The sequence below is a fragment of the Nyctereutes procyonoides genome, unplaced genomic scaffold (assembly GCF_905146905.1).
Source record: "Nyctereutes procyonoides isolate TBG_1078 unplaced genomic scaffold, NYPRO_anot_genome, whole genome shotgun sequence".
In the NCBI taxonomy this organism is placed as follows: Eukaryota; Metazoa; Chordata; class Mammalia; order Carnivora; family Canidae; genus Nyctereutes; species Nyctereutes procyonoides.
Genome location: NW_026575140.1, coordinates 58,006,762 through 58,032,231, shown reverse-complemented (window position 1 = coordinate 58,032,231; position 25,470 = coordinate 58,006,762). Strand labels below are relative to the sequence as shown.

The 25,470-nt window shown below is 52.1% G+C and overlaps 1 protein-coding gene and 1 long non-coding RNA gene across 5 annotated transcripts; one reads left to right on the top strand and one right to left on the bottom strand.

The window, feature by feature from the left end:
* Window positions 1-108: 108 nt before the first annotated feature.
* Window positions 109-24,130, bottom strand: ZFP3 (ZFP3 zinc finger protein). Of its 3 annotated transcripts, none has more exons than XM_055306447.1 (2): window positions 23,959-24,130; window positions 109-2,771 (listed from the first exon to the last, which is right to left on the bottom strand). In XM_055306447.1, the coding sequence occupies exon 2, from the start codon at window positions 2,761-2,763 to the stop codon at window positions 1,252-1,254; it is 1,512 nt and encodes a 503-aa protein (XP_055162422.1). In that variant the 5' UTR covers window positions 2,764-2,771; window positions 23,959-24,130; the 3' UTR covers window positions 109-1,251. The 3 variants fall into 3 exon arrangements, with proteins under 3 accessions (XP_055162422.1, XP_055162421.1, XP_055162420.1); XM_055306446.1 differs by lacking the exon at window positions 23,959-24,130 and adding an exon at window positions 13,724-14,349; XM_055306445.1 differs by lacking the exon at window positions 23,959-24,130 and adding an exon at window positions 10,885-10,959.
* Window positions 11,256-15,783, top strand: LOC129497521 (uncharacterized). 2 transcript variants are annotated; one of them, XR_008661953.1, is made up of 4 exons: window positions 11,256-11,400; window positions 12,079-12,266; window positions 14,387-14,472; window positions 14,702-15,783. It is a non-coding gene; the product is annotated as an uncharacterized LOC129497521 (long non-coding RNA). The 2 variants fall into 2 exon arrangements; XR_008661952.1 differs by lacking the exon at window positions 11,256-11,400 and having other exon boundaries at window positions 11,410-12,266.
* Window positions 24,131-25,470: the final 1,340 nt, after the last annotated feature.

Genomic DNA, 25,470 nt, shown 5'->3' with positions numbered 1-25,470 from the left:
TACCTCCCCACCCCACCCACATGGTCACCCCACTGCCCCACCTCGCCCACGCGGTCACCACCACCACCCTAGTGGCACACCTCTGTCAGTCAAAAATCAATCAGCTGGGCACGTCAAACAGGTGGACTTTATGGTACATAAACAGTACCCCCCTTAAGCAGCTTATGCTCCTCGGCAAGGCTGTGAAACCCAACACGGAGACTGCATGGCCGCATGCCGGCACCTAGCACACACTCAGGGAACGCGAGGCACTGGTGACTGGTCAGAAAGGGACTGAGAGCAGAGTGCTCCAGGTGTGCCTGGCAGTCCAGGCCCATAGGGTTGCCTCAACCCCACAGCTCACGGAGTCCAAAACCCCTCCCTTCATGGTAAGAGCAGGCAGGGGCCCCCAGGTGCTAGCCGCCACTTGGCACCTCAGACACGTGGGCACATGGAGACCCCAGGATGTTTCCTCGGAGAAGCAGCAGCTTGTGGGAGAACACGGAACATATGGTAGAGACGACGAGGACCCCTGGGCTGCAGGCAAGCCAGGTGGAGGCTCTGGGTGGCGCAGCCTGAGCCCATGGGCAAGCCGGCCCAGCACAGGGGCCCCAGAGAGAGCAGCATCACGGCTCCCCCGCTCCCCTCACCCACAAGCCCCTCGGGGCTCTGAGGCCCCGCAGAGTCCTGGCCAGGGCCTGTCTGTCTCCTCCATCCTGCACCCTCTGCAGGAGAACGAGGCGGTCTGGCAGGACGGGGTATCCCCGGGACTTCCCACTCTTCAGCAACACCACCATCATCTAAGGAAACCCGGGAGCACGTCTGCAGGACTGTGAAGCTAGAAGGAGCCCATCGATGGATCCCAGGGCCACACAGTTAGGGAACAGGGGGCATCGCCTCCACCTCAACCTAACACCGCAGGGGCACACGTTCACGCATCTGCTGTGTCACCCTTGGGTGGCGTTGGGATCATGTGCCTGCACGTTTCCTGGAAAGTGACGATCTGGGCTACAAGGTGGCTACTGACCCCAGAGCGACGAGATCCACCCAGGGGGGCAGCAGGCAGGGAGCGCCAAGGGGTACAGAGGGAATATTAAGGCCTGAAACAGCTTTTACGATTTAACCCGGTACCGAAACTTCACCAATGACTCCTAAAAGCGTCCATCCTTTCCAGCCGCTGCATTACACACGGGGAGAAGGGGGTCTGTCCACGCATGGGATGTGCAAGCTATGGGCGCGGCAAGTCCGCACGGAGCCCCTCGCCGGCTGCCATCACTCTGCGCAGTGGACACTCTGGTGCCGGAGCAGGTGGGAGCTGCGGCTGAACGTCTTCCGGCACTGCTGACACTCGTACGGCTTCTCGCCCGTGTGGATTCGCTGGTGGAGGAGCAGCTGGGAGTGCTGGCTGAATGTCTTCTCACAGTCAGTACATTCATAAGGCTTCTCCCCAACATGGATCTTCTGGTGGAGCAGCAGCTCCGAGCTGTCCCAGAAGGTTCTCGCACATTCGCTGCACTGGTGGGGCTTCTCTCCGGTGTGGATCCTCTGGTGGACGGTGAGGTGTGAGGTCCGCCTAAACGCCTTTCCGCACTCGAAGCACTCGTAGGGTTTCTCCCCGGTATGGATCCGCTCGTGCCTCAGGAGCTCCGAGTTGCCCCGGAAGGCCTTCCCACACTCCTTACACACGTAGGGTTTCTCGCCAGTGTGAATGCGAATGTGCCTAATGATCTCGGAATTCTGGCCGAAAGTCTTGCCACACTCATTGCACTCGTAGGGTTTGTCCCCGGTGTGAATCCTCTGGTGCCGGATGAGCTCGGAGCTCTGCCCGAAGCCCTTCCCGCACTCGTTACACAGATAGGGCTTCTCCCCGGTGTGGATCTTCTGGTGCCTGATGAGGCCCGAGCTGTGCTTGAAGGCTTTGCCACACTCGGTGCACTCGTGGTACCTCTCCTCCGTGTGGATGCGCTGGTGCTGGATGAGCTGCGAGCTCACCCGGAAGGTCTTTCCGCACTCGTTGCACTCATAGGGCTTCTCGCCCGTGTGGATCCTCTGGTGCAGGATAAGCGCTGAGTTCTGGCTGAAGGCCTTGCCGCACTCCTCACACTTGTATGGCCTCTCCCCCGTGTGGATCCTGTGATGGTGGATGAGGTGCGAGCTCTGGATGAAGGCCTTGCCACACTCGCTACAGGCAAAGGGCTTCTCCCCCGCATGAATCCTCAGGTGCCGTCGCAGGCTGGAGTTGGTCCCAAACGTCTTTCCACACTCTTTGCACTCAAAGGGCTTCTCTCCGCTGTGAACCCTCAGGTGCTGAATCAGATGCGAGTTCTGGTTGAAGGCCTTGCCGCACTCTTTGCACCTGTGAGGCTTCTCACCCACAGGAGCTCTCTGCGTACGGGGAGACTCCACATTCTCCATGGGGTTGTGGTGGGAGGTGGTGAAGGCAGGGATGGCCTCAGCTGGGGGGTTGGCCTGAGGCGTGAGCAGGGGTGCCCCGAGGCTACAGGTGCGCTCCTGCTCCCCACGCTCCCCGTACTTCTCACCTGGGGGTGGCCTCTGAAAGACAATGGGCCCTGGTACAAGGCCCCTACCCCGAGGGGACAACTGCCCCGTGCTCCTTTCAGTGGACCTTCTCGAGTGCCTGTCCACCGTGTCTTCTGCGCAGGCCACTCCGAACTCCTGGCCCTGGCAAACCACCCAGGGAAGTGTCTCCAATCCTGTCGCACGTGGCTCAGGTTCCTCAGAAACTTCTTCCTTGGGGATTACCTCCGTGCTCTCGGTCCCCATGTCACAATCTGAAATGACAGAGGGCAGCGTGTGAAGTGGCTACATGGCACGTGACCAGAATAGAGCTAGGGCACTCTGCCCATCAGTCGCCTGCCCAAGCGGTCCCAGGGTCTGGTGAGATGACAGGATGCTGCCAAAGAAGGGACCTGGGGTGATGGCGGGCATGCCAGACAAAAGGCAGACCCCGACAAAGAAGGGTGACAGGATCATCGGAGGAAGAGACTTTTTTTTTAAGATTTTATTTATTTATTCATGGGAGATACACAGAGTGGCATAGACACAGGCAGAGGGAGAAGCAGGCTCCCTTTGGGGAGCCTGATGTGGGACTCGATCCCAGGACCCCAGGATCACGACCTGAGCTGAAAGCAGATGCTCAACCACTGAGCCCCCCAGGCGTCCCCAAAGGAAGATACTTAAGGAGGGAGATGGGATACGGATGGGGAGAGACACTGGTGAAAGTTGCAGAATACGGGTGATGAGCTGGCAGAGGGCCTGGGGTGGTAGAGAGCATGAATAGGGTGTGCACGGCCAGGACAGGCCCGGAGAAGAGGCAACACGACAAGCAGAGCAGTACCCAGGGTGGAGCGAGGAACCCCTACTACGCACAGCCCCGGGGCGCTCACCAGGCTATGGGCCAGGGCGCCGTATCCACAGGCCCGACGGTCCAAAGGTCCCCACAGTGGAGCCCAAGCAGAACCACATGTCAGGCCTCTGGGCTCCCCTCTGTGTGGGTGACACAGTGCCGGCCTCAGGGTGCCCCGGGTCCGCTCTACCCCCCACAGATGGAAGGGCTGCCCCCGCCCCGTGAGAAGCCCCAAGACTGGTCACTTTCCAGGCTCCCTTCAGTGCCGCTGACCTGCCTCCTCCTTCCCCAGGACCAACCCCTTAAAAAGTCCCGTGTGGGGCTAGCTCTTGCTCTGTCTCAGTACTTCCGGTCTGCGCTCACCTTTCTCCAAGTCAGTCCCAGCATCACCTTGTGAAACGTCCAAACGTATCCTGGTGTTTTCACGCCTGTCATGTCTCTGTACGCCTTTCCTCTTGGTTGACTTTTCTTACGTTTTCTAACCTGTAATTCTTATTATGTGGCAACAGGACTTATTTTTTACAGACTGGTTTTATAAACGATCTCTACAGAATTTTCTTCATCCTTTTTGGATCCCAAAGCCTACACTTTTTCTAAAATTCTGAAAGGCTGTGGCAAAAAGTCTTTTAGTTGTCACCGATGTCCTTTCTTCGACACCTCATTAGCAACAGAATAATTTATTTATTTAGTGTAACAAGGAGCCTAGCTAGAGAAATACATTCCTCAGCTTTCTCTGTGGCTGGCTTTGGCCACATGAGATGGTAAAGTGCAGATGAAAGAGCGTGGGACTTCTGGGAAGTCTCCTCAGGGGCGAGGAGATGCCTTGCTTCATTCTTTTCCACACTGTGCCCTGGGCGACAGGTGATGGGCAGAGTGCCACCTTGGACCGTGAGCACACAGGACACTCCAGACCCTACGATGGGGCCAGAGCTGGAAGGACCCTGATGACTCCACAGAGCTGCCATCCTGATCCTGGAATGCCTGCCTCTGGACACACACCTTTTTTTTTTAAGAATTTATATTTATTTATTCATGAAAGACACAGAGAAAAGCAGAGACACAGGCAGAGGGAGACGCAGGCTCCCTGCAGGGAGCTCAATGCGGGACTCAATCCCAGGACCCCAGGTCAAGGGCCTGAACCGAAGTCAGATATTTCATCAACTGAACCACCCAGGCACCTCTGGACTTTTTTTTTTTTTTAAGATTTTTATTTATTTATGAGAGAGAGAGAGACAGGCAGAGACACAGGCAGAGGGAGGAGCAGGCTCCATGCGAGCAGGCTCCATGCAGGGAGCCTGACGTGGGACTTGATCCTGGGTCTCCAGGATCAGGCCCTGGGCTGAAGGTGGCACTAAACCGCTGAGCCACCCAGGCTGCCCTGGCCTTTTTTTTTTTAATGTGAGAGAAATATGCTTTTGCCTTGCTTAAGCCATTGTGGTTTTTTGTCTTGTTTTTATGAAGCCAAACCGATTCCTAATTGGTACCCTGGCCCAGGGGTGCAGTGATCCCTGTCACAGAAGTGAGGTCCCAGCACTAGGACAATGAGCCTGGCCTCTGTCCAGGGAGTCCACAGCCAATCTGAGGAGTACAATCCTCTGCCAGTAAAGGGATTACTGTGGAAGGTGATTCTCAAGCGGGAATGGTCAGCCATGGGCCTATTTATCCCCAAGACAATGCAGAGTCGTGGAATGGTTTTGAAGCCAAGGAGTGACACAGCCCACGGTCAGGCACAGGCGCACTAATGGCCACTTCGTGGAACTACCCAGTAAGCGGCAGGCCAGGACCCAGGAGGTCAGCAAGGCAGTGGAGGCAGGCACAGGGCAAGGGGCATGAGCTCTAACCAGGGCGCCAACAGCAGAGGGGATGCAGAGAAGACAGCTGGAGAAAGAGTTCGGAGGTCAGATTCTGTGAGACGGGGCTGGAGGTGACTGCATGGGATACAAGGTAAGGAAGACAGAGGAGGGGTCACGACGCTACCCCGATCTCCCTGGAGATAAGAAGACAGGCTATCAGGGGCCAGCAGTGCCAGGGGCTAGGGATGCTGGTGCAGCTAGCTGAGAGAAGAGGACCCATGAACTCTGTGTCACATGAGAGAAGTTTCGAGATACCCACACAGAGTATCAGGGAACCAGCCCTAATGGTCTGAAACTTACACTGGTCAGGGCTCTGTGTGACAAGTGCCGGAGGCCAAGGACAAACACATAGGAAGCCAAAGTTAACGTGGATGAGCCCTCCTCTATCTTCCTCCGTTCCCTCCAGGTCTTCCCACCTTTCTCCACCCCACTCTGGGCCCCAGAACGCTAACCACGGCAGACAGCACCGGGCCCTCGGGCTTCCAGCTGCACTCCAGTGGTGGTGAGCCCCAGCAGCGGGAGACCAGAAGTAGGGTGAGGCCACCCTAGGCTGGTGGCATCCCTCCACCAAAGGTCATTACTCTGCTCGGGGAGTCTGTCCTACCCCTTGATTGTCTCAGGGCCTGGAGCCCAGCAGCCTCTCCCACCTCTCCCATCTCTTCAGGCCCGAGCTGGCAACCCCTCCAGTGTCATCGGCCCCGGGTTCCTCAACACCTCGCCCACACCCAGGTCATCTACAATTAACTCCTCTGCAAACAGACCTTCCTCAATCATCCCATTTTGAGTGAGCAGTTTCCTGTCTGGATCCTAGTACAAAGGAGGGGGGTGGAGGAAGAGAAGCCCACCAATGAGAGAAGGGATGGTCAGGGAAGGAGGAAAGAACCAGGTACCCCATCCCAGGCGTCACCAGGGCCGTGGCAGACAGAATTACGAAGGGCCACCTGGAAAATGTCTACCGGGACAATCAGGTGGCCCCGGGTGACCCGTGAGAACAGGCTCCATGGCCCAGGTGGCGGCAGACTGATGAACAAATTCGCTACTTCTCTCAGAATCTGGATGAAAGGTCAAAGCCTGAACATAATCCTACAAAGGGGGCATGGGGCAAGTGGAGAACCAGGTTTGGAGGGAAGGGGAGAGCAGTGATTTGGGGTGACCTCTGCCAACCTCTGGACACCCAGAGGACGGTGGTCAGCAGCACCACCAGCCTCACCAGTCGCCCTCTCAACACCTGGAAGGAACCTGATCTCCTAGAGGAACCCCAACATCCTGGAAGCTCTGGTGCTCCCCCGAAAATGACCTGTAATCTTCAACTCCCCACCCCACCCAGCAGGTGCCCTGGCTTTCCCACAGACTGAGGGCAGGTACCCAGAAGCTGGATTTCTCCTTTTTGTTGATTCTTTTGCAAATGACAGACGAGTATGTAGCTACACACAAGGATCCACTGCAGGGGCTTTACCTCTGCTCTTCACTCCTGGTACCACAGGAGCCGGGAAGTGCCATCCTACAAAAAACGTCTCCCTGATACTCAGCCCTGATCCAGATCCAGATCCACAGCTGGTACTATTCATTCCGTGTCTACTCCCCACCCCCTCCGGCCCCCTCCTCCCCGTCTCTCCCATAGTCACGGCCTTCCATTATCCAGTGCCTCACAAAGTCATAATTCACAGAACCCACATCTGTCCCCACCACCTAGAAAACCACCTGCCCATGGTATGAGGACACACGATGCAGAAGTCAGCATATGTCCACCCCCAACTTTGAGACCTAATTCAAAATTCAAATCCAGAAAGTCTCCCCCAACTGAATGTGACCCCCTCCAACCGCTCTTCCGCCAGGCATCCTGTCAGTGACACAATAATAATGTCACCTGTTGAATGATACTGCTTTATTCCTTCCTGGCACCTCCTCACAAGTGAATCAAAGCCAACATCCACTGGGTAGATTTTCCCAGAGGTTCAGCTACTCATCAGACCTCATGCTCCCGGGGAAACACTCCCCTACTCACAGCCTGAATTCAAATTTCCATCCATCGTTTCCTGTCTTTGTTTCTCACTTCATTCCCCTAAACCTGGAATTGGCTGTTTCTGGAGAGAGTGAGAAGACAGAAGTGCCCACCTGAGTGGGAGGGTGACCCCTCCTGGTCCTCAGTCTGGAGGTAACATGCAGACCACTCTGGGGTCACCACAGTTCACAACAGGGTCTTCAGCTTTGCAAACCCAGATGTTTTGGGAGTACCCCTCCCACAAAGTGCTGATGCCTACACCAGATGCCCACCAATTCATTAACAAGAACTAAAACTGAAAGGACCACACTGCCCAGATGAAAATCTACATGGGAAGCCACATAAACCCTGAGAACATGATGTGTCATAGGCTTGCAATCAGAGTAGAAAGACGGTTTTTTGTTTTGTTTTGTTTTTTAATGAAATGATTGTTAAATTTTAAGAATTCTTAGCCCAGAATGAGGCTGGATGCCCAAGAATCCACTGAGAAATGTACTGAAACTGCTAAATCCCAGGTCCCACCTCAGGCCTCCCAGAATCCCTGGGTGTGGGGCCCAGGGCACTGTGTCCTGAACAAGTGCCCCGGGTGGTCATAATGCCCCGGCAGGTTGGGAAGCCACCGGCACCACCGCCCCACATTCAGTCCAGGGCGCTCAGCTCGACCCAAGGGCTGGCCTGCCGGGACCACACACGTGTGAGGCAGCAGGACTGTAGATACAGGCTCCTGCCCTCCCTCTGGAGGGCACACCCTCCCCTGAACTCAGAGTACATATAATACAACAGACCAGGTCATCTTCTCGGAGTTAAAAACCACACTTCCCTTACGCTTCTCAGACTGTAGTTGCCGTGACTGGACCTGAGCTTGCCCTCAAGTATCTAAATCAGAGTTTACAGCAGTCTCTTGAGACAGCAATCTCACCCAATCCTTTGAGCTTATCTGCCAAAAACCCTGATGTGATCTGTAGCAAAGAACTATTAATCCATTAGCTGACAGTCTGGTTAGATCTAACAATACTGTTGAATGTGAAGGCTGGGACTGGAGGGACAAAAGGCCCAAGAATCACTTCCTTCCTCAACAGAGTCTCGCTGGGGCCTCACGCCAGAGGTTTTTCCAGCCCAGAATGATACACGGTAGTAAAACAATGGAGGGCCTGCATGGGAGGCAGCTCTCCCTCCCGTAAAGAAGAACGAGAACCAGGTGAAGGAGCCTGGAAGGGAAAGCTGCAGGCCATGGGGCCACGAGGCCACAGTTAGGCAGGCCAGATGGTGGAGGGAAAGGCAACCGCAGGCCCCATGCCCACAGACGTTATAGTTGCTGTTTTTGCACTACTCCACACGCCATGCCCCAGTGCTCAGGGCAGAGGATGAGGGAAGCAAGGCCTCAGAGGCCAGGAAGCACCGGGGTAAAGAGAAAGGGAACAGAAGGAACCTTCTGGCTTCCATGGGGCACATGGACAAGGAAGAAGAGAAGAAAGAGAGAGCACACTGGCATTCTGACGTGGGGTATGGAGGAGCGCTTACTGCGTACTGGGCACTACCTTGTGAAGCCCTCACAACCTCCCTGTGAGACAAGCATGCCCCCAGAGGGTCACTGTGAGGAGGAGGAGCCCGTCGGCATGCTTTCCCGACTCTCTCCAGTCCCAGAGCAGCTGGGAATCCGGGGACACAGGTGGTGGAAGAATGAGGGAGTGACCTGAGGACATCAGTGGAGACACACTTGAGATGGGTGAGCAGGATGGATGCAGATGGAGTTGGGGCAGGGAGGGAAGTGTGGGGCACTACGAGACTAGACGGGTTACAGAGAGGGCAGAGAATGTGGCGAGCACACGAAAGCTTGGGCAGGGATCCCAGAACGCCGCATGAGGTTTAATGTCGAAATGCCAAAGCTTATAATACATGCAAAACATCCTTTGCAACTACTCAGATTTATGATGAAACACTTTGGAAGTTGACTGACAAGTAGATACGAGGATACAAAGCTTCTCCAATTATTTTGTGGTGCATCTGACCAAAGAAGTGGGCAGTGGCCTTGCACGCTCTGCAGATGAGACCTCCTCTAAGTGTTCCAGGACCCAGAACGACCAAATCCCTCGCAAGCAACTGTTCACAACAGCAGGGACTGCCTCGGGAATGGATATGCCCTCATGTGGGTCAATGATATTCTAAGCAGGTTTGCTGGGAGCCTCTGGGAATAAAGCCAACCATCCTGAGAGCAGCACAAGAAAAGACTTGGAGATGTCGTTGCCTGGAACTGCTGCTGCTGCCGTTCCTCCCCCAGCTTGGATGAGGCAGAGAGAGCTAAAAACCGAGGCACAGTGGAGCCACCACGTTTGTCCTGACAGCACTTCACCACCTGACTTCCAATCATGAGAGCTTGCACACATGCACAAAGCCAGGCTGAGTTGCATCATGTTACTTGCAGACAAAAGCATCTTAAAGCTGACAGACTTCCCAGTAATGTCTGAAAGGCCAGGTCCCACCAAATATTCAGTATCTGGTACCAGGATCCCCTCCTACCCATCATCTGCACTCACACGTGCAGGAAGCAGGCACTCTCATGCTCCTCTTTTATTTTATTTTTTATTTATTCATGAGAGACATGGACAGAGAGGCAGAGACATAGAGGGAGAAGCAGGCTCCCTGTGGGGAGCCCGATGCAGGATTCGATTCCAGGACCCCAGGGTCAAGCCCTGAGCCAAAGGTAGACGCTCAACCAATGAGCCACCCAGGCGTCCCTCTCATGCTCCTTTCAACTGTACTGCCCTGACTTGTGCCATGTGGCTTCCCGATCACAGGTTCCCAAGGCCTACAGAATACAAACTCGTGCAGGTGGCTCAGGATGCCCCCCTGGTCAGGCCCTTTCCCGGGTTCCGCGTGGTCCCCAGGGAGGGTACTGCAGCACCCTCCCCTTTGGGAACAGTTTATACCCACTTGCTGGGATACTCCCGCCCACTGCTAGCACTTCAGGCACACAGTCCTCTCCTGTGTGTGCCCCTGAGGTCCCTCACCTAGGAGCAGCTGCTGCAGTGTATGGTCCGTGTCTGGCCAGCCTGTTCCCACCCAGCCTTCTTCGGCCCCTGGAGCAAGGATGGAGCTCCCTTCACCTTGCTGCTGGGGGGGGGGGGGGCTGCCACAGTCCGGGCACTCTTACACACCGCCTACGTGAATCCATCTACATAACAAGCCTAGGGAGCCAGTGAGGAATCACTGCACATGCATCCGTGTTCGGGTCCGAGGAGCCCAGCACGGTGCCCGGACACCGCAGATGCCCCTCACCGTCTGCAGACCGGAGCTCCCTCCTCCCGATCCCGAGGACCTGTCGTTTCCAGTGTCCCCCCCCCCCCCCCCGTCCACCGCGGTCCCGCCGCCACGACGGCTCCATTCCCTCCGCGCTCAGAGCAGGCTACCGTCCGTGACACACCCCCGGCCCCTCCCCAGGAGCCCGGGGTGCCGAGCTGGGGCGCCAGTGCCCGCCCTGGCGTCCCCGCCGCCCACTCGGGGCTGGGGGTCCCGGGGGACCCTGCGGGGCCCGCCTCCCTGAGCAGGTGGGGAAATGGAGGCGGGGGTGGGGGGGCAGCCAGTCCAAGGTCACAGCAGGGCTCGGCGCGACCGCCCGGCCCGCGGGCCGCAGCAGCCCCGGAGCCCCGCCCCGCCCCGCCGCGCCGCCCCGGAGGAGGTCTCACCGCCGCCACTCGCTCCCCGCGTTCCCAGCGTCGCGCTCCCCGCCGCCGAGCTCTCAGTCCCACAGGCGGCGGCGGCCCTGCTTCCACTTCCGGTGCGCTCGGCCAATCAGCGCGCGGCGGCCTCCGCGGAGGAACAGGTGGGCGGCCCGCCTGCCTGCGCCCCCCGGCCCGCCCCGCCTGCGCCCCCGGGCCCGCCCCGCCACCGCCCCTGGTGCCCGCCTCGCCGACCTCCCGCGGCGTCGGCTCCCGGGACGTCCGCCCCCCCGCGCCCTGTGGCGCCCGCGTAACCCCCGGATCATCGACTAGCCGGGTCCTCCAGGCGGCCTAGAACGGCCCCAGGGACGCACTTCCGCCGCTGGGCCGGCCGCTCTGCCCGCCGCTGTCGCTGCCCCTCGTCCACCTGCGCCCGAGCGGCGCTGGGCGCTCTGAGCTCGGCCCTCAGCCCGTCGCCCCCTTCCCGGAGCGCCGAACCCCGGGAGCCCAGGAGCGGGACGAGGAGAGGGAGACCGCTCGGAGGTCCGTGGGGCTTGCTGGAGGGGACGCCGCAGGGGACAGTGCTGGGCAGCGGGGACACCGCCTCCTCCGCGGGCCTTCTGATGTGTGACCAGCGCAGCTGGCTCCCCCCCCCCACCGTGCTCGGGCCCTCTGCCTGGTGGCCCCTGTGCCGTCCTTTGCACCACGGGCTTCTTGGTCTCAGGTCTCCGTTCTCAGGTCACGTCCCAGAGGGGCCCCGTCCCTTCCAGCGCAGCCCCGGCCGGCAGCACTCCTCCCAAATCCCGGTTCTCGGGCAAGGGCTGTGATTGGCTCCGGTCGGCCGGTTCTCAGCGTCAGTGTATTTGTGGGGCAGGAGAGTGAGCCCGGTTATCCGGTCAGGGCCACCTGTCTGCCCCAGCTAGGGCCCGGCACTCTAAGACAAAGGTACTGTGTTTATATCCAGTACACACACCGTCAGAAAGGAGAACTTTCTCTTGAGTTGGTCATTGGAATTAGGCCCAACCTTCCAGTCAAGCACCTCTGCCACCCACACCAATATCCTTAACTCCTTTGCCCTCCCATCTGCAACTACCCAAGATGTGTGTGAACCCTGGATTGGCTGAAATGTCCACTTCCCTTGCCTAGGCTACTAACAACTAGTGGGAAAAATACTCTTCAAAAAGAGCCCTAAGGTCCATGTATCATTTATCCTTCCCGGAGGCCTTTCCCTGCTTCCTAGAAGTCGTGGTCTGTTTCCTAGTCAGCTGGTCTGCCGGTTCCACGACCGCTCCTGCAGCATTCTTTGGTTTGCTCCAGCCTGTATCCACCCCCATCACAGGCATCGCTGGCAACATCCATCCCAAGGGAAGATGCCCAGACTACGAGGGTACCCGGCCTCAGAACCAAAGGTGGGAGATATTTACTTTCACTGACTTCTATCTAGGCCACCTGCATTAACAAGCATCTGCATCAAGAACCCAGATAAGGGATTCTCAACCTTGGCTGCACATTGGAATCATTGGGGTGGGGTGGGAATTCTTTAAAACTATTGACGCCTCGTGCCACACGCACAGATTCTGTTGAAACTGATTTGAGACAGGGACTGGGCATTTTTTTAAAGATTTTATGTATTTGAGAGAGAGCATGAGCAGAGGGCAGAGGCAGAGGGAGAAGCAGACACCCTGCTGAGCAGGGAACCCAATGTGGGACTCGATCCCAGGACCCTGAGATCATGACCTGAGCCGAAGGCAGACGTTTCACTGACTGAGCCACCCAGGTGTTTCAGTTTGGGCGTTGTGTGTGTGCACAGGCATGTGTACACTCACTTTGTGGTTTTTTTTAAGCTTTCCAAGTGATTCAAGCAGGCAGCCAACAAAGTTGAAAAACAGCAACCTAGGTCAATGACTCAAAATGTGGTCTGAATTGGCAGGATCAGCATCTCCTGGGAACTAGTTATAAATGCACATTCTCAGGCCCCATTGACACATCTTCTGCATGAGAAATTCTGGGATTAGGGAGGCACCTGGGTGGCTCAGTCACCTTCAGCTCAGGCCCAGCCCCTTGTTCAGGAGAAACCAGCTGCAAAACATTCAGGTCTCACCTACACACACCAAAGCCACAGCTAAAGCAGAGTCAGGACTCGATTACATCCTCACTGTTCCCCTCCCACATGCAGCCTTGAAGAAGCAACTGAAGGCATCAGAAGGGCAACCGTCTGACCCAACCGTCACCCCAGGAGCCCAGAGCAGCTGATTCTGAGCCTGACTTAGCAATGCCACTTTTTCAGCATGCTGGGATAGCAAGTCCTGCTCAGGCAAGTTCTCCATGCCTAAGAGGTGCTCCGGGGTCCTGTGGGGTCCACATCTCTCTCCAGGGAAACCGGGACCCCCTTCACGTGGAGTAAAGTGCAGCAGCGTCAGGGAAATTGGGCCTCCATGCTGGGTACCAGGGGCGGGGCAGAGGAGCTGGCACCCAGGGCCCCTCGCACACACATGGTCCCTTTGTTTCCGAGGCTTCATTTAGCTGCTAACACCCACAGATTCTGTCTCTAGACCCATTCTGGGCTTGGGGCCCTCCCCTCCCCTGCAGCATGAGTTGCTCCCATGATGATCCTTGACCTCGCACAACGTTCATGCCACGTAGGGAATGACAATAGCTAAGGCTTATCCAGGTGGGGGAAAACACAAGCTTTGAGGCAAGGTTTAAGAGAGCAAAAGCAACACGTCCGAGCCGTACAAATAGCTAACATACTTACGAAGCCCCCTTACCTACATGGGCCATGGTAAGAGCATCTGCAAGCTTCCTTAGGCTGCCTACAGTGAGTATAGACAAGGCTTCCACAGATGAGGGAGCCCAAAGAACTCACCGACTTGTCCAAATGTAATCGGGTCAGACGCAGGGAGGCGAGGATTAGCACCCAAGTCCCCAGACTCCTCCTCAGGCTCTTCTCACTGCAACCTGACTGTCTCCCCAAAGGCCCACAGGACACACAATCTGCCTCCACCCCTCAATGGGGTGGAGCAAGTTCTGCCACTCTGTTGACCATGAGTCAGCTCCAGAGAGGATATTTCAAATCCAACATTCACAAAATCCTCGCTTACCTAACATGCGTAAAGTATCTCCCATCTACCAAAGTAAAACCCTACACAGGGATGCCCAAGGGGCTCAGTGGGTGAGCATCTGCCTTCATCTCAGGGCGTAACCCCGGGGTCCTGGGATCGAGTCCCACATCAGATTCACCACAGGACCACAGGGAGCCTGCTTCTCCCTCTGCCTGTGTCTCTGCCTCTCTGTCTCTCATGAATAAATAAATAAAATCTATAACTAAAAGAAATTAAGATTTCTACGTGTATTTTTCAAGGCTAACATTGGTACCATTACCTAATGAATATAATGGTGTTATTATAGAAAGATTACAAAAACTGTATAAAAATATTTAAAACTGTAGCAATACATTTTACCATCTTGGTAATCCTTTGCTTTAAGTAAGCTTTTATTTTTTTATTTTATTTTATTTATTGTAACTCAGCTCTACACCCAACGTGGGGCTTGAATTCGTGACCCCGAGATCAAGAACCACATGCTCCTCCAACTGAGCCAGCCACATGCTCCTAAGTAAGCTTTTAATTTTAGAACAGTTTTGAATTTATAGAAAAGTTTCAAAGGCAGTACAGAGTTCCATGTCCCCACACCCAATTTCCCCCATCAGCATCTGACGTGAGTCTGAGACATGAGTCTGAGACGTTTGTTACAATTCGTGAACTAATCACACATTGTTATTAACTAAAGTCCATAACTCATCCAGATCTCCTTAGCCCTCACCGATGTCCTCTTCTTACCCCAGGATCCCATCCAGACACCACATTACGTTTGGTAATCATGTCTCTTCGGCTCCTCTCGTCTGTGACATAACCGTACATTTAAAAATAACAGCAGAATGCACACCATCACTGCAGGAGGTGCAGAAGCAAATCAAAACAGCTGCCAAGTCCACATAATACTCACACAAGACGCCAGCATCTGTTTACCAGCTCACCATGTGAATAATGCACAATTTCCTTCTCTCAGACTGCAATCGCCAGCTGATTCAGGTGCAGCAGGACACTGCAAAATCTAAAAGTCACCTCAACCCAAAGGAGAAAGCCTGTCAATTCAAATTCAGTATCCGCGTAACACGGCCAGAGAGGATGCTGAAACTCACACTTGAGAGAATTGATTATGAATATTCCAGAAAACAGGTGCCAAGATACAGATACACAGACATCCTCAAACCTCCGTGGAGGAGGTGCTCCAATAATTCCATTTTTAAATTAGTTACTGAAACCTAAAGGACATTTATTGATCCTTGGAACATTGTTATGAATACTGGACAAGTTCTAATAACCCACCAAAATGTATTCAACCAATAATACCAGTGAGACAGGATACCGTTGCGGTGAGCAATATAAAACAAATGCTACATCAAGAATAATCATAGGGGGGATCCCTGGATGACTCAGCAGTTTAGCACCTGCCCAGGGTGTGATCCTGTAGACCCGGAATCGAGCCCCGCATCAGGCTCCCTGCATGCAGCCTGCTTCTCCCTCTGCCTCTCTCTCTCAATCAATCAATCAATCAATCAATCAATAAAATCTTTTTTTAAAAAATGGGCAGAAGATGTTAAGAGACATTTCTCCAAAGACTTCCAGATGGCCAACAGACACACAAAAAGATGCTCAACATCACTCATCATCAGGGAAATGCAAATCAAAACCACAATAAGATGTCCCCTCACACCTGTCAGAACAGCAAAAAATCGAAAACACAAATACCAGGTGTTGGCAAGGCAGTGGAGAAAGGGGAACCATCCTGCCCTGTTGGTGGGAACACAAACTGGTGTGGCCACTCTGGAAAACAGTAGGAGCTTCCCCCCAAAAAAAATTTAAATAGAATTACCGTATGAGGGGGATCCCTGGGTGGCTCAGCAGTTTGGCGCCTGCCTTTGGCCCAGGGTGCGGTCCTGGAGTTCCGGGATCGAGTCCCACGTCCGGCTCCCGGCATGGAGCCTGCTTCTCCCTCCTCCTGTGTCTCTGCCTCTCTCTCTCTCTATCATAAATAAATAAATAAATCTTTAAAAAAAAAAAGAATTACCGTATGATCTGGTAATTTCGCTACTGGGTATTTATCCAAAGAAGGCAAAAACATTAATTTGAAAAGATATGTGCACCTCCCCTATGGTTATACCAGCATTATCTACAACAGCCAACGTATGAGAGCAGCAGAAGTGTCGATGTCATGTGATACACACACACACACACACACACACACACACACACACACACACACAGGAATATTACTCGGCCATGAAAAATAATGAAATCTTGCCATTTGCAACAACATGCATGGAGCTCAAGAGAATTATGCTAAGAGAAATCAGCCATTTGGAGAAAGACAAATACCATGTCATTTCACTTGTGTGGAATTTAAGAAACAAAATAAATGAACAAAGAAAAAAAGAGATACACACAAAAAAAACTCAGACTCTTAAATACAGAGAACACCCTGGTGCTTTCCAGAAAGAAGGTGGGTGGAAGATGAAGAATCCCTGTATCTTGATTAGCCCTGAGGAATGCACAAATTGTTGAATCACTGTACTGTGCACCCAAAACTAACACAGCAATGTATGTTAGTTGTACTGGAATTTACTTTTTTAAAAGATTTTATTTATTTATTCATGAGAGACACAGAGAGGGGCAAAGACACAGGTAAAAGGAGAAGCAGGCTCCCTGCAGGGAGCCCAATGCGGGACTCAATCCCAGGACCCCGGGGTCACACCCTGGGCCGAAGGGAGGCGCTCAACCACTGAGCCACTCAGGCGTCCCTGTACTGTAATTTATAAATCAATGAAAAAATGAAGGGAAAACAAATGAGAAATATTTTATTTGGAGTGCTGACATTGTATACGTAGAAGGAAATAAAGGAGAATGAGGGGCAGGTGGAGTCACCAAGGGAACGGCTGGAAGGGTACGAAGAATCCTGAGGCTTCCGCCGCAGCATCCAAGGCTGCCTTTCCACTGCGGGTTTTGTCCCCAGCTCCCCCACCAGAAGTAGTAGCACACAATGTGCCCTGATTGTCACCCTAGGCACCCCTGAGACTTACCCACAGAGCTAAGAACAATTAGACGTCTATGTCCAGGAGTCAGCTAGGGCTTCCTCCGCACAGCCCAGCTGCTTCGACATTAGAAAGGTGTCTTGTCAGGATGCCTGGGTGGCTCAGCGGTTAGGCATCTGCCTTTGGCTCAGGGTGTGACCCCAAGGTCCCAGGATGGAGTCCCGCATTGGGCTCCCTGCAGGGAGCCTACTTCTCCCTCTGCCTGTGTCTCTGCCTCTCTGTCTCTGTGTCTCTCAGGAATAAATAAATAAAATCAAGAAAGAAAGAAAGAAAGAAGAAAGAAAGAAAGAAAGAAAGAAAGAAAGAAAGAAAGAAAGAAAGAAAGAAAGAAAGAAAGAAAGAGAAAGAAAGAAAGAAAGAAAGAAAGAAAGAAAGAAAGAAAAGAAAGAAGGAAGGAAGGAAGGAAGGAAGGAAGGAAGAGAGAAAGAGAAAGAGAGAGAAAGGAAAAGAAAAGAAAAGAAAAAAAGAAAAGAAAAGAAAAGAAAAAAAGAAAAGAAAAAAAGAAAAGAAAAGAAAAGAAAAGAAAAGAAAAGAAAAGAAAAGAAAAGAAAAGAAAAGAGCCTTGTCATGGTTCTGGAGGCTGGGAGTCCTCCCTGGGGCTGGATGAAGTATGGGCTGGAGGACTTGCTGCCTCAGGGTCTCCCCTCACCTTGCAGGTGGCTGCCTCCCGCGGCCCTTTCTCTATGCAGATTCATCTTTGGTGTCTCTCCTTCTAAGGACACTAGTCCTATGGGATTAGGGCCCCACTCTTCCAACCCCACTAACTAATTACCCTGCTTAAAGACCCCATCTCCCAGTGCAGTCCTACTGGAGGTTAGGACCCCAGCACATGAATTTGGGTGAGACATGATTGGGTCCCTAACACCACATCTCCCCCACCCAGATGGATTAAATCAAAATTAGGGGAGGGGGTGAGGAGCTTTCCGGGGTTGAGGATGGCCCCGCGCTCCCGCTGGGTTCCTGCCACGTACTAGCTCTGCATACCTGGCAAGTCCACCTGAGCTTTGAGCCGCGCTGTCCTCTCTTGTTAAACGGAATCCTGTCAGAACACAGGACTCTTGTGAGACTCTACAGAGATGGTGCAGGAACAGCACTTCGCACATGCCCGGGCCAGAATGTAGGCGGTGACGGTTACCAGCAGGGAGAGGACCAATGTCCTCAAGGTACGAAGCGGGAGGTGGTAAAGCAGGGCAGGAGTGCGTAGGAAAGGTGTGAAAGGTGGTCTGAAGTGGGATGAAGTAGATGGAGATCTTGAGAGGCTGGGCGGGGATGGGGGGGAATCTCCGCCCACAAGGATTAAAACGCAGTGTCCTCGATGGGCGTCAGGGGGCGCCACGAGCTTGTGGACCAAGGTCCCACTGTGGCCGGGAAGGTAGGTGAGAAGGAAGGGAAAGGTTGATTCTTGCAGCGCTTTAAAGAGATGTTATTTATTCATGAGAGATCCAGAGAGAGAGAGAGGCAGAGACACAGGCAGAGGGAGAAGCAGGCTCCCTGCGGGGACCCCGATGTGGGATTCGACTCCAGGACCCAGGGATCACGCCCTGAGCCCAAGGCAGACGCTCAACCACTGAGCCACCCAGGCGTCCTTAAACTCAATTCTTTAAAAACAGAACTGGAGTTCTTTTTACATGGATTTGGCCATGAGTTACAAAGACCCAAAATAACGGTGGGGTGGCTTACACGTAATTCAAGTTAATTTTTCTCTCATGTGAAAGGCCTGAGGCAGACAATTCAGGATTTCAGTGGAGCCACCATTGTTTTTCAGGAAGAGGAGGAAGGCAAGTCCAGCGGAGGAGGACCAGGGGCAGGACCTGCCAGCTCCCGCCGTCCAAGGCCATCATTTTCTGAGGCAGAGAGAGTGATAAGCAGAGGTGAGGTGTAAGGTAGTAATCATGCAGTGAGTCATTGTGGAGTCACCACCACTGGGCACCTTCCTGGGAAACAGTTCACTTTCATCCTCACAGAGAGCTCCTCCTGGAATACAGAACACCTCTGTATGTAGGACTAGTCTCTCCCTCCAGGAAAAGGGATACTTTGTGGGTTAAAGTACCAGGAGCCCACAACATGGGAAAGGCACAGATGGCTTCCTCCACACCAGCCAACAATGCATGGCAAGGCCCTTGGCCTCGCCTCTGGTCTGCCAACCATAATGCACGTAAGCAATGTACAGATTGAGGATGTGCCCACAAGGATCAGTGAGCAGCTTTGCATCACAAAATAAACACGCTGCTACATTCCAGTCACTCGAGTTTCTAACATCTCTGCAACAAAGATGCTCAGCTGCAAGTCCAGCTGGAGATACGGTCACGTCCAGGACATTTACGGAATTCTTCCCCATGGAAGCTTCTTTGGTGCTATAAAATCCGACCAAGGCCAGAGAGCATCCCTGACCTGCACTGCTTTCAAGCAGGTCCTCTCCTGTAAGAATGATCCTCTGGGGCCAAATAAGGTGTGAAGTGTAAATGAAGGCCTCTCAGTGCCTGTGACTTCCGCAGGGCTTCTCTGCAGAACAGGTTCTTTGATATTGAATAAGACTCAGGCTTTGATTAAAGGTGTCCACACACCACCTAAATGACAGGGTTTCTCTCATGAGTAGACTCGGTGATGTGGATTGAGATGTGGGCTCTGAGGAAGGACTTCCCCCGAGTCATTACACCCCAGAGGCATCTCTTTGAGCAGGTGCCTCAAGATTTTATTATTTTTACATAATCTCTACACCCAACGTGGGGCTTAAGCTCACAACCCCAAGATCGAGAGTCTCACGCTCCCCTAACTGGGCCAGCCAGGCGCCGCAATTGTATTCATAAGTATTTTCCCCACTATGAGTTCATCAATATATTTTTAAAGATTTTTATTTATTTATTCATGAGAAATGCAGAGAGAGAGAGGCAGAGACACAGAGGGTAAAGCAGGCTCCCTGTGGGGAGCCCAATGCAGGACTCGATCCTGGGTCCCCAGGGTCACACCCTGAGCCAAAGGCAGATGCTCAACCACTGAACCACCCAGGCATCCCAATAAATAAAATCTTTAAAAAAAATTTTTTTATAAAAATATGTTGGGGCTGGTGGAGGGGAAATGGTCAATTGCTCATTGTTGGAGGAAGACAAATTGTTACAAATCCTGAGGAGGACAAATAGTTCCAAGTGAAAAACACATTTACCTTTTGACTGTATAATTTCACTTCTAAGAATGTATCCTACAGATACACTTTACTGTGTGTAAAATTATAAGCACACAAGGTTTTTTAGTGCAACATTGTTCATAATAGCAAATGGTTTGGGGCAGTCTAAATGTATCCATAGGAAGTGGTTAGGTAAATTATGATACATCTGAAAAATGAGATAGTTACCTTCATGACTAAGAATGAGGAAGCTCTTTGTATACAAATATGAAACGAGATTAAAAATAAAATCAGGGGCACCTGGGTGGCTCAGTGTTTGAGCATCTGCCTTGGGCTCAGGGCGTGATCCCGGGGTCCTGGGATTGAGTCCCACATTGGGCTCCCCACAGGGAGCCTGCTTCTCCCTCTGCCTGTGTCTCTGCCTCTCTCTGTGTGTTTCTCAAGAATAAATAATTAAATAAAAATAAATAAAAAATGACCATTACATTCCCTTTCAGGGGCACCTGGCTGGCTCAGTTGTGGGCGTGCAACTCTTGATCTCAGCATCATGGGTTTGAGCCCACAGTGAGTGAGTGTAGAGATCATTTGAAAATAATATCTTTTAAAAAAAAGAAATTCAGGGCACCTAAGTGGCACAGTTGGTTAAGCATCCGACTCTTGATTTCGGCTTGGGTCATGATTTCAGGGTTGTGGTATCGGCCTCACATCAGGGTCCCTGCTGGGTGTGTAGCCTGCTTAAGATTCTCTCTCTCTGAAATCCTACTCAGCCATCAAAAAGAAAAGAAATCTTACCATTTGCAATGACAAGGATGGAAGTAGAGGGTATTATCCTGAGCAAATTAAGTCAATCAGAGAAATAATTACCATATGATCTCACTTATATGTGGAATTTAAGAGACAAAACAGGATCACAGAGGAAGGGAGAGGAAAATAAAATAAGATGAAATCAGAGAGGGAGACAAACCATAAGAGGCTCTTAATCATAGGAAATAAACTGAGAGTCGCTGGAGGGGTAGGGGTAAGGGGATGGGGTCACTGGGGGATGGGCATGAAGGAGAGCATGTGGTGTCATGAGCACTGGGTGTTTTATGCAACTGATAATCACTGACTTCTACCTCTGAAGCCAATAATACATTATATGTTAATTAATTGAATTTAAAGTAAAAAAAGAGACTGAGAAAAAATAAACATAGAATGGCAAAGTGAGTTAAAAAATAAAGCCTATAAGAAAGAGAAAAAAATTCTCTCTCCCTCTGTGCCTCCCCACCACCCCACTGCTCACATGCTCTCTCTCTAAAATAATAATAATAGGGATCCCTGGGTGGCGCTAGTGGTTTGGCGCCGGTCTTTGGTCCAGGGCGCGATCCTGGAGACCCGGGATCGAATCCCACGTCAGGCTCCCGGTGCATGGAGCCTGCTTCTCCCTCTGCCTGTGTCTCTGCCTCTCTCTCTCTTTCTCTCTGTGACTATCATAAATAAATATTAAAAAAAAAAAAACAAAAAAAAATTTATAATAATAATAAATTTCCTTTTAAGTAAAATAACTGGGGGAAAAAGTAAGTGCAAGAGTGTTTTATATATACATATATATGTGTATATGCATGTGTCTGTAAAGGAAAAGTATTTTGTATGTAAATGAGTGTGTGTATAAATAGGTATGTGTTTGTATGTACATGGATATATGTGTGTATGTATATGGGTTATGTGTGTATATATATATATAGGTATGTGTGTGTATATATATGGATATGTGTGTGTATAGGCATGTGGGGGGTATATTTGCATATGTGTGTATACAGGCATGTGTGTGTGTATAAGTAAATGTGGTTATATACGGGTATGTGCATATGTATGTGGGTATATGTGTGTGTATATATAGGTATGTGTGTATACATACGGATATGTGTGTACGTATATGGGCAAATGTGTGTACAGGTATATTTGTGTGTATATGTATGTATGTATACAGGTGTGTGCATATGGGCATGTGTGTGTATATGGGTGTGTGTGTGTACATATGGGTAAATGTGTGTATATACAGGAATGTGTGTGTATATGTGTGTGTATATGGGTATATGTGTGCATGTATAAAAAGGTATGTGTGTGTACATATATGGGTGTATGAGTGTGTGTATGTGTATGTGTGTGTGCATATATGGGCATATGTGTGTATACAAGTGTGTGTATATATGGGCATATGTGCATATATACAGGTATGTGTGTATATGGGTGTGTATATGGGTACACATGTGTACACATAAAGAAAACAGGCGAATATGTGTATGTGACCACATGTATGTGCACACACATATATTCTGCATTTATAAGAATTGGTGATGGTGATGGTGACCGTCTCTGGGGGATTTATCCTGGGGTCCACCATAGTGCAGAGACCCACTTTCACTGCATATATATATTTTTTTTTCAGAACAATTGTTTTACTCTATTTCCCTTCATTTAATCTCTTTATTGATTGGACAGAGAGCATTCTCACCTCTCCATTCTTCCACCCATCTAAATAATAAAATAATAAAATAATGTCTAAACGGAGAAAAGAAAAGTCGGTGTGTATATCCATGGCCTACAGTGGCCAGTTGGACTCCTCTGTGTGGGCAGCTGGGTTCCAACCCCTTTCCCGTTTCCCAGCGCGTGGGATAACCCTGCTCCGGGTCCTGCTGTCACCTTCAGCTCCGACCCCCACTCATGTTCTGTCTTTTCATTTCTCACAGCGTTTTTAGGCGGTTTGGGTGTTTTCAAAAATTCATTTGACTTGTTATTTTTTTTTTTTTTTATTTATGATAGTCACACACACACACACAGAGAGAGAGAGAGGCAGAGACACAGCCAGAGGGAGAAGCAGGCCCCATGCACCAGGAGCCTGATGTGGGATTCGATCCCAGGTCTCCAGGATCGGGCCCTGGGCCAAAGGCAGGCGCCAAACCGCTGTGCCACCCAGGGATCCCCATTTGACTTGTTATTATTCGAATTTTCAAACATACAGCAAAGTCAAGAGGCTAATACAAGGGACCCCTGGGTATTCATCAGCCCCATCCAGCGACCATCAACTCGCGGCTTTTTTTTTTTTTTTAAGATTTTATGTATTTATTCATGAGAGAGAGAGAGAGAGAGGCAGAAGCACAGGCAGAGGGAGAAGCAGGCTCCCTGAGGGGAGCCCGATGCGGGACTCGATCCTAGGACCCCTGGGTCAGGCCCTGAGCCGAAGGCAGGTGCTCACCGGCTGAGCACCCCCCCCCCCCCGGGCACCCCTCACCGGCGGGTCTTATTTCGCTGCCAACCCAACCGCAACCCCAGTGGGGAGATTTTCCTGCCCGGCGAGAGCAGACTTGAAATCTGCTTTTCTTGGGGGAGGAACTTTTATTTCATAACTGTATTTAATAATTTTATTGACGTATCATCCACATCCCACAAAGTTCGCACCTTAAAATGTACAGTCCGGTGGTTTTGCCGCCATCACCGGATTTTAGAACACTGTCGTTTTCTGGAAAGGAAAGGAGCCCGTGGCAGCGCTCGCCCGCCACCCCCACCCGCCGCGGAGCACTGCGCCTGCTCTAAACAGGCCACGTCACCCCGACCCGTCCCGACGCGGGGAGAGCTTCCTTCAGGCCCTCGGAAACCCAGTGCCGGGACCATTGAGTCAAATGTCAGAGAAGCTCGAGGCTTCAAGAAAGTCTACGCTGTGCCCTTCCTGCCGCTGTGTTCACGCGCGGGCGCGGGGCGCTGTTCCCTGAACCCCCGCTCCCCGGGTCTAGGTGACGCTCCTGCAGGTGACAGCGGGACGTGGCCAGGTTCACTTAAGGGAACTACGAACCGGGATCCGGGAGGCAGCGACGAGGTTCCGCCAGCTTCCCTTTCCCTCCTCCTCCTCGTCCTCACCAGGCTGCTTGGAAGGCGAGAAGAGCCACCCCCTCCCACCTCCCCCCGCTCCAAACTCCTCCTTGGGCCCTCCAGGCCTCCGCGGAAAACCTCACTCTTTGTCAGAACCTACACAAGAGCGATGCCCTTAAAAGGAGAGGACCAAGGGCGCGGGGAGGTGGGGAGGCCGGGAGGGAGGAGCGTCCTCCCTAGGCAGCCTCCTCCTACCCGCCCCTGCTCGGGTCTGCACAGACAGGAGCGCACACCGGGGCCCTCGCTGGGAAAACTCGCAAGACGGGAGTCTGCCGTCTGTCTGTCCCTTCCTTGAAAGAAGGCAGGGTTTAGGGGGGCTCCCCGCCCCAGCGCACCTCCCTCGGGAGGCACCAGAGGCAGCGGCTGCGTAAAGAAGCCGGAGGGAGGGTTACGGGCGGGAATCAGAATCGGGTCAGTCTTCCTCCGCCGCTGACCTTAATCCTCTGCTGGAAACGAACTAGGGGTAGTGGAAGGGGGAGGTGGGCGGGGGGATGGGGAGACCGGGTGACGGGGACTGAGGGGGGCACTTGAGGGGATGAGCACTGGGTGTTATAGTATATGTTGGAAAATCGAACCCCAATAAAAAAAATGTACAAAAAAAAAAAAAGAAAGAAAAAAATTTTTAAAAGAGTAAAAAAAAAAAAAAAAAAAATCCCCTGCTCCTCCCTCAGCATCTCAACCCCTTTCAGGAAACACCTGTAGACCAAATGCCTTTGGTGCAGGAGGTGATGCTCAGAGAGGCAAAGACCCCCGGGGGGGGGGGGGCTCCTCATGAGCCTGTGCTTTTCCGAAGGATGGTTATTAATAAGGCGAAGAAACACATGCTGGAAGCCATAAAATATAAGTGAAATCTGTACTTCGTGTCCTGTGCTGGGAAAACTGTATGTCTATTTGTTTCCACTTTCGAGAAGCACTTAAGATCTTTTCATTAATGTCGGATGAATTATTTTCATAATTCTAAGACCTGTGATCTTTTTTAAGACCTGTGATCTTTTAAAGATTTTAAATTGTTTTAAAAGATTTTATTTATTCATGAGAGACACAGAGAGAGAGAGGCAGAGACACAGGCAGAGGGAGAAGCAGACTCCCTATGGGGAGCCTGATGCAGGACTCAATCTCAGGACCCTGGGGTCATGACCTGAGCCAAAGGCAGATGCTCAGCCACTGAGGCACCCAGGTGCCCCTTATTTTTTTTTTAATTTTTTTTTATTTTTTTATTTATTTATGATAGTCACAGAGAGAGAAAGACAGAGGCAGAGACATAGGCAGAGGGAGAAGCAGGCTCCATGCACCAGGAGCCTGACGTGGGACTCGATCCCGGGTCTCCAGGATCGCGCCCTGGGCCAAAGGCAGGCGCCAAACCGCTGCGCCACCCAGGGATCCCTTATTTTTATTTTTAAGTAAGCTCTACACCCAACATGGGGCTTTGAACTCA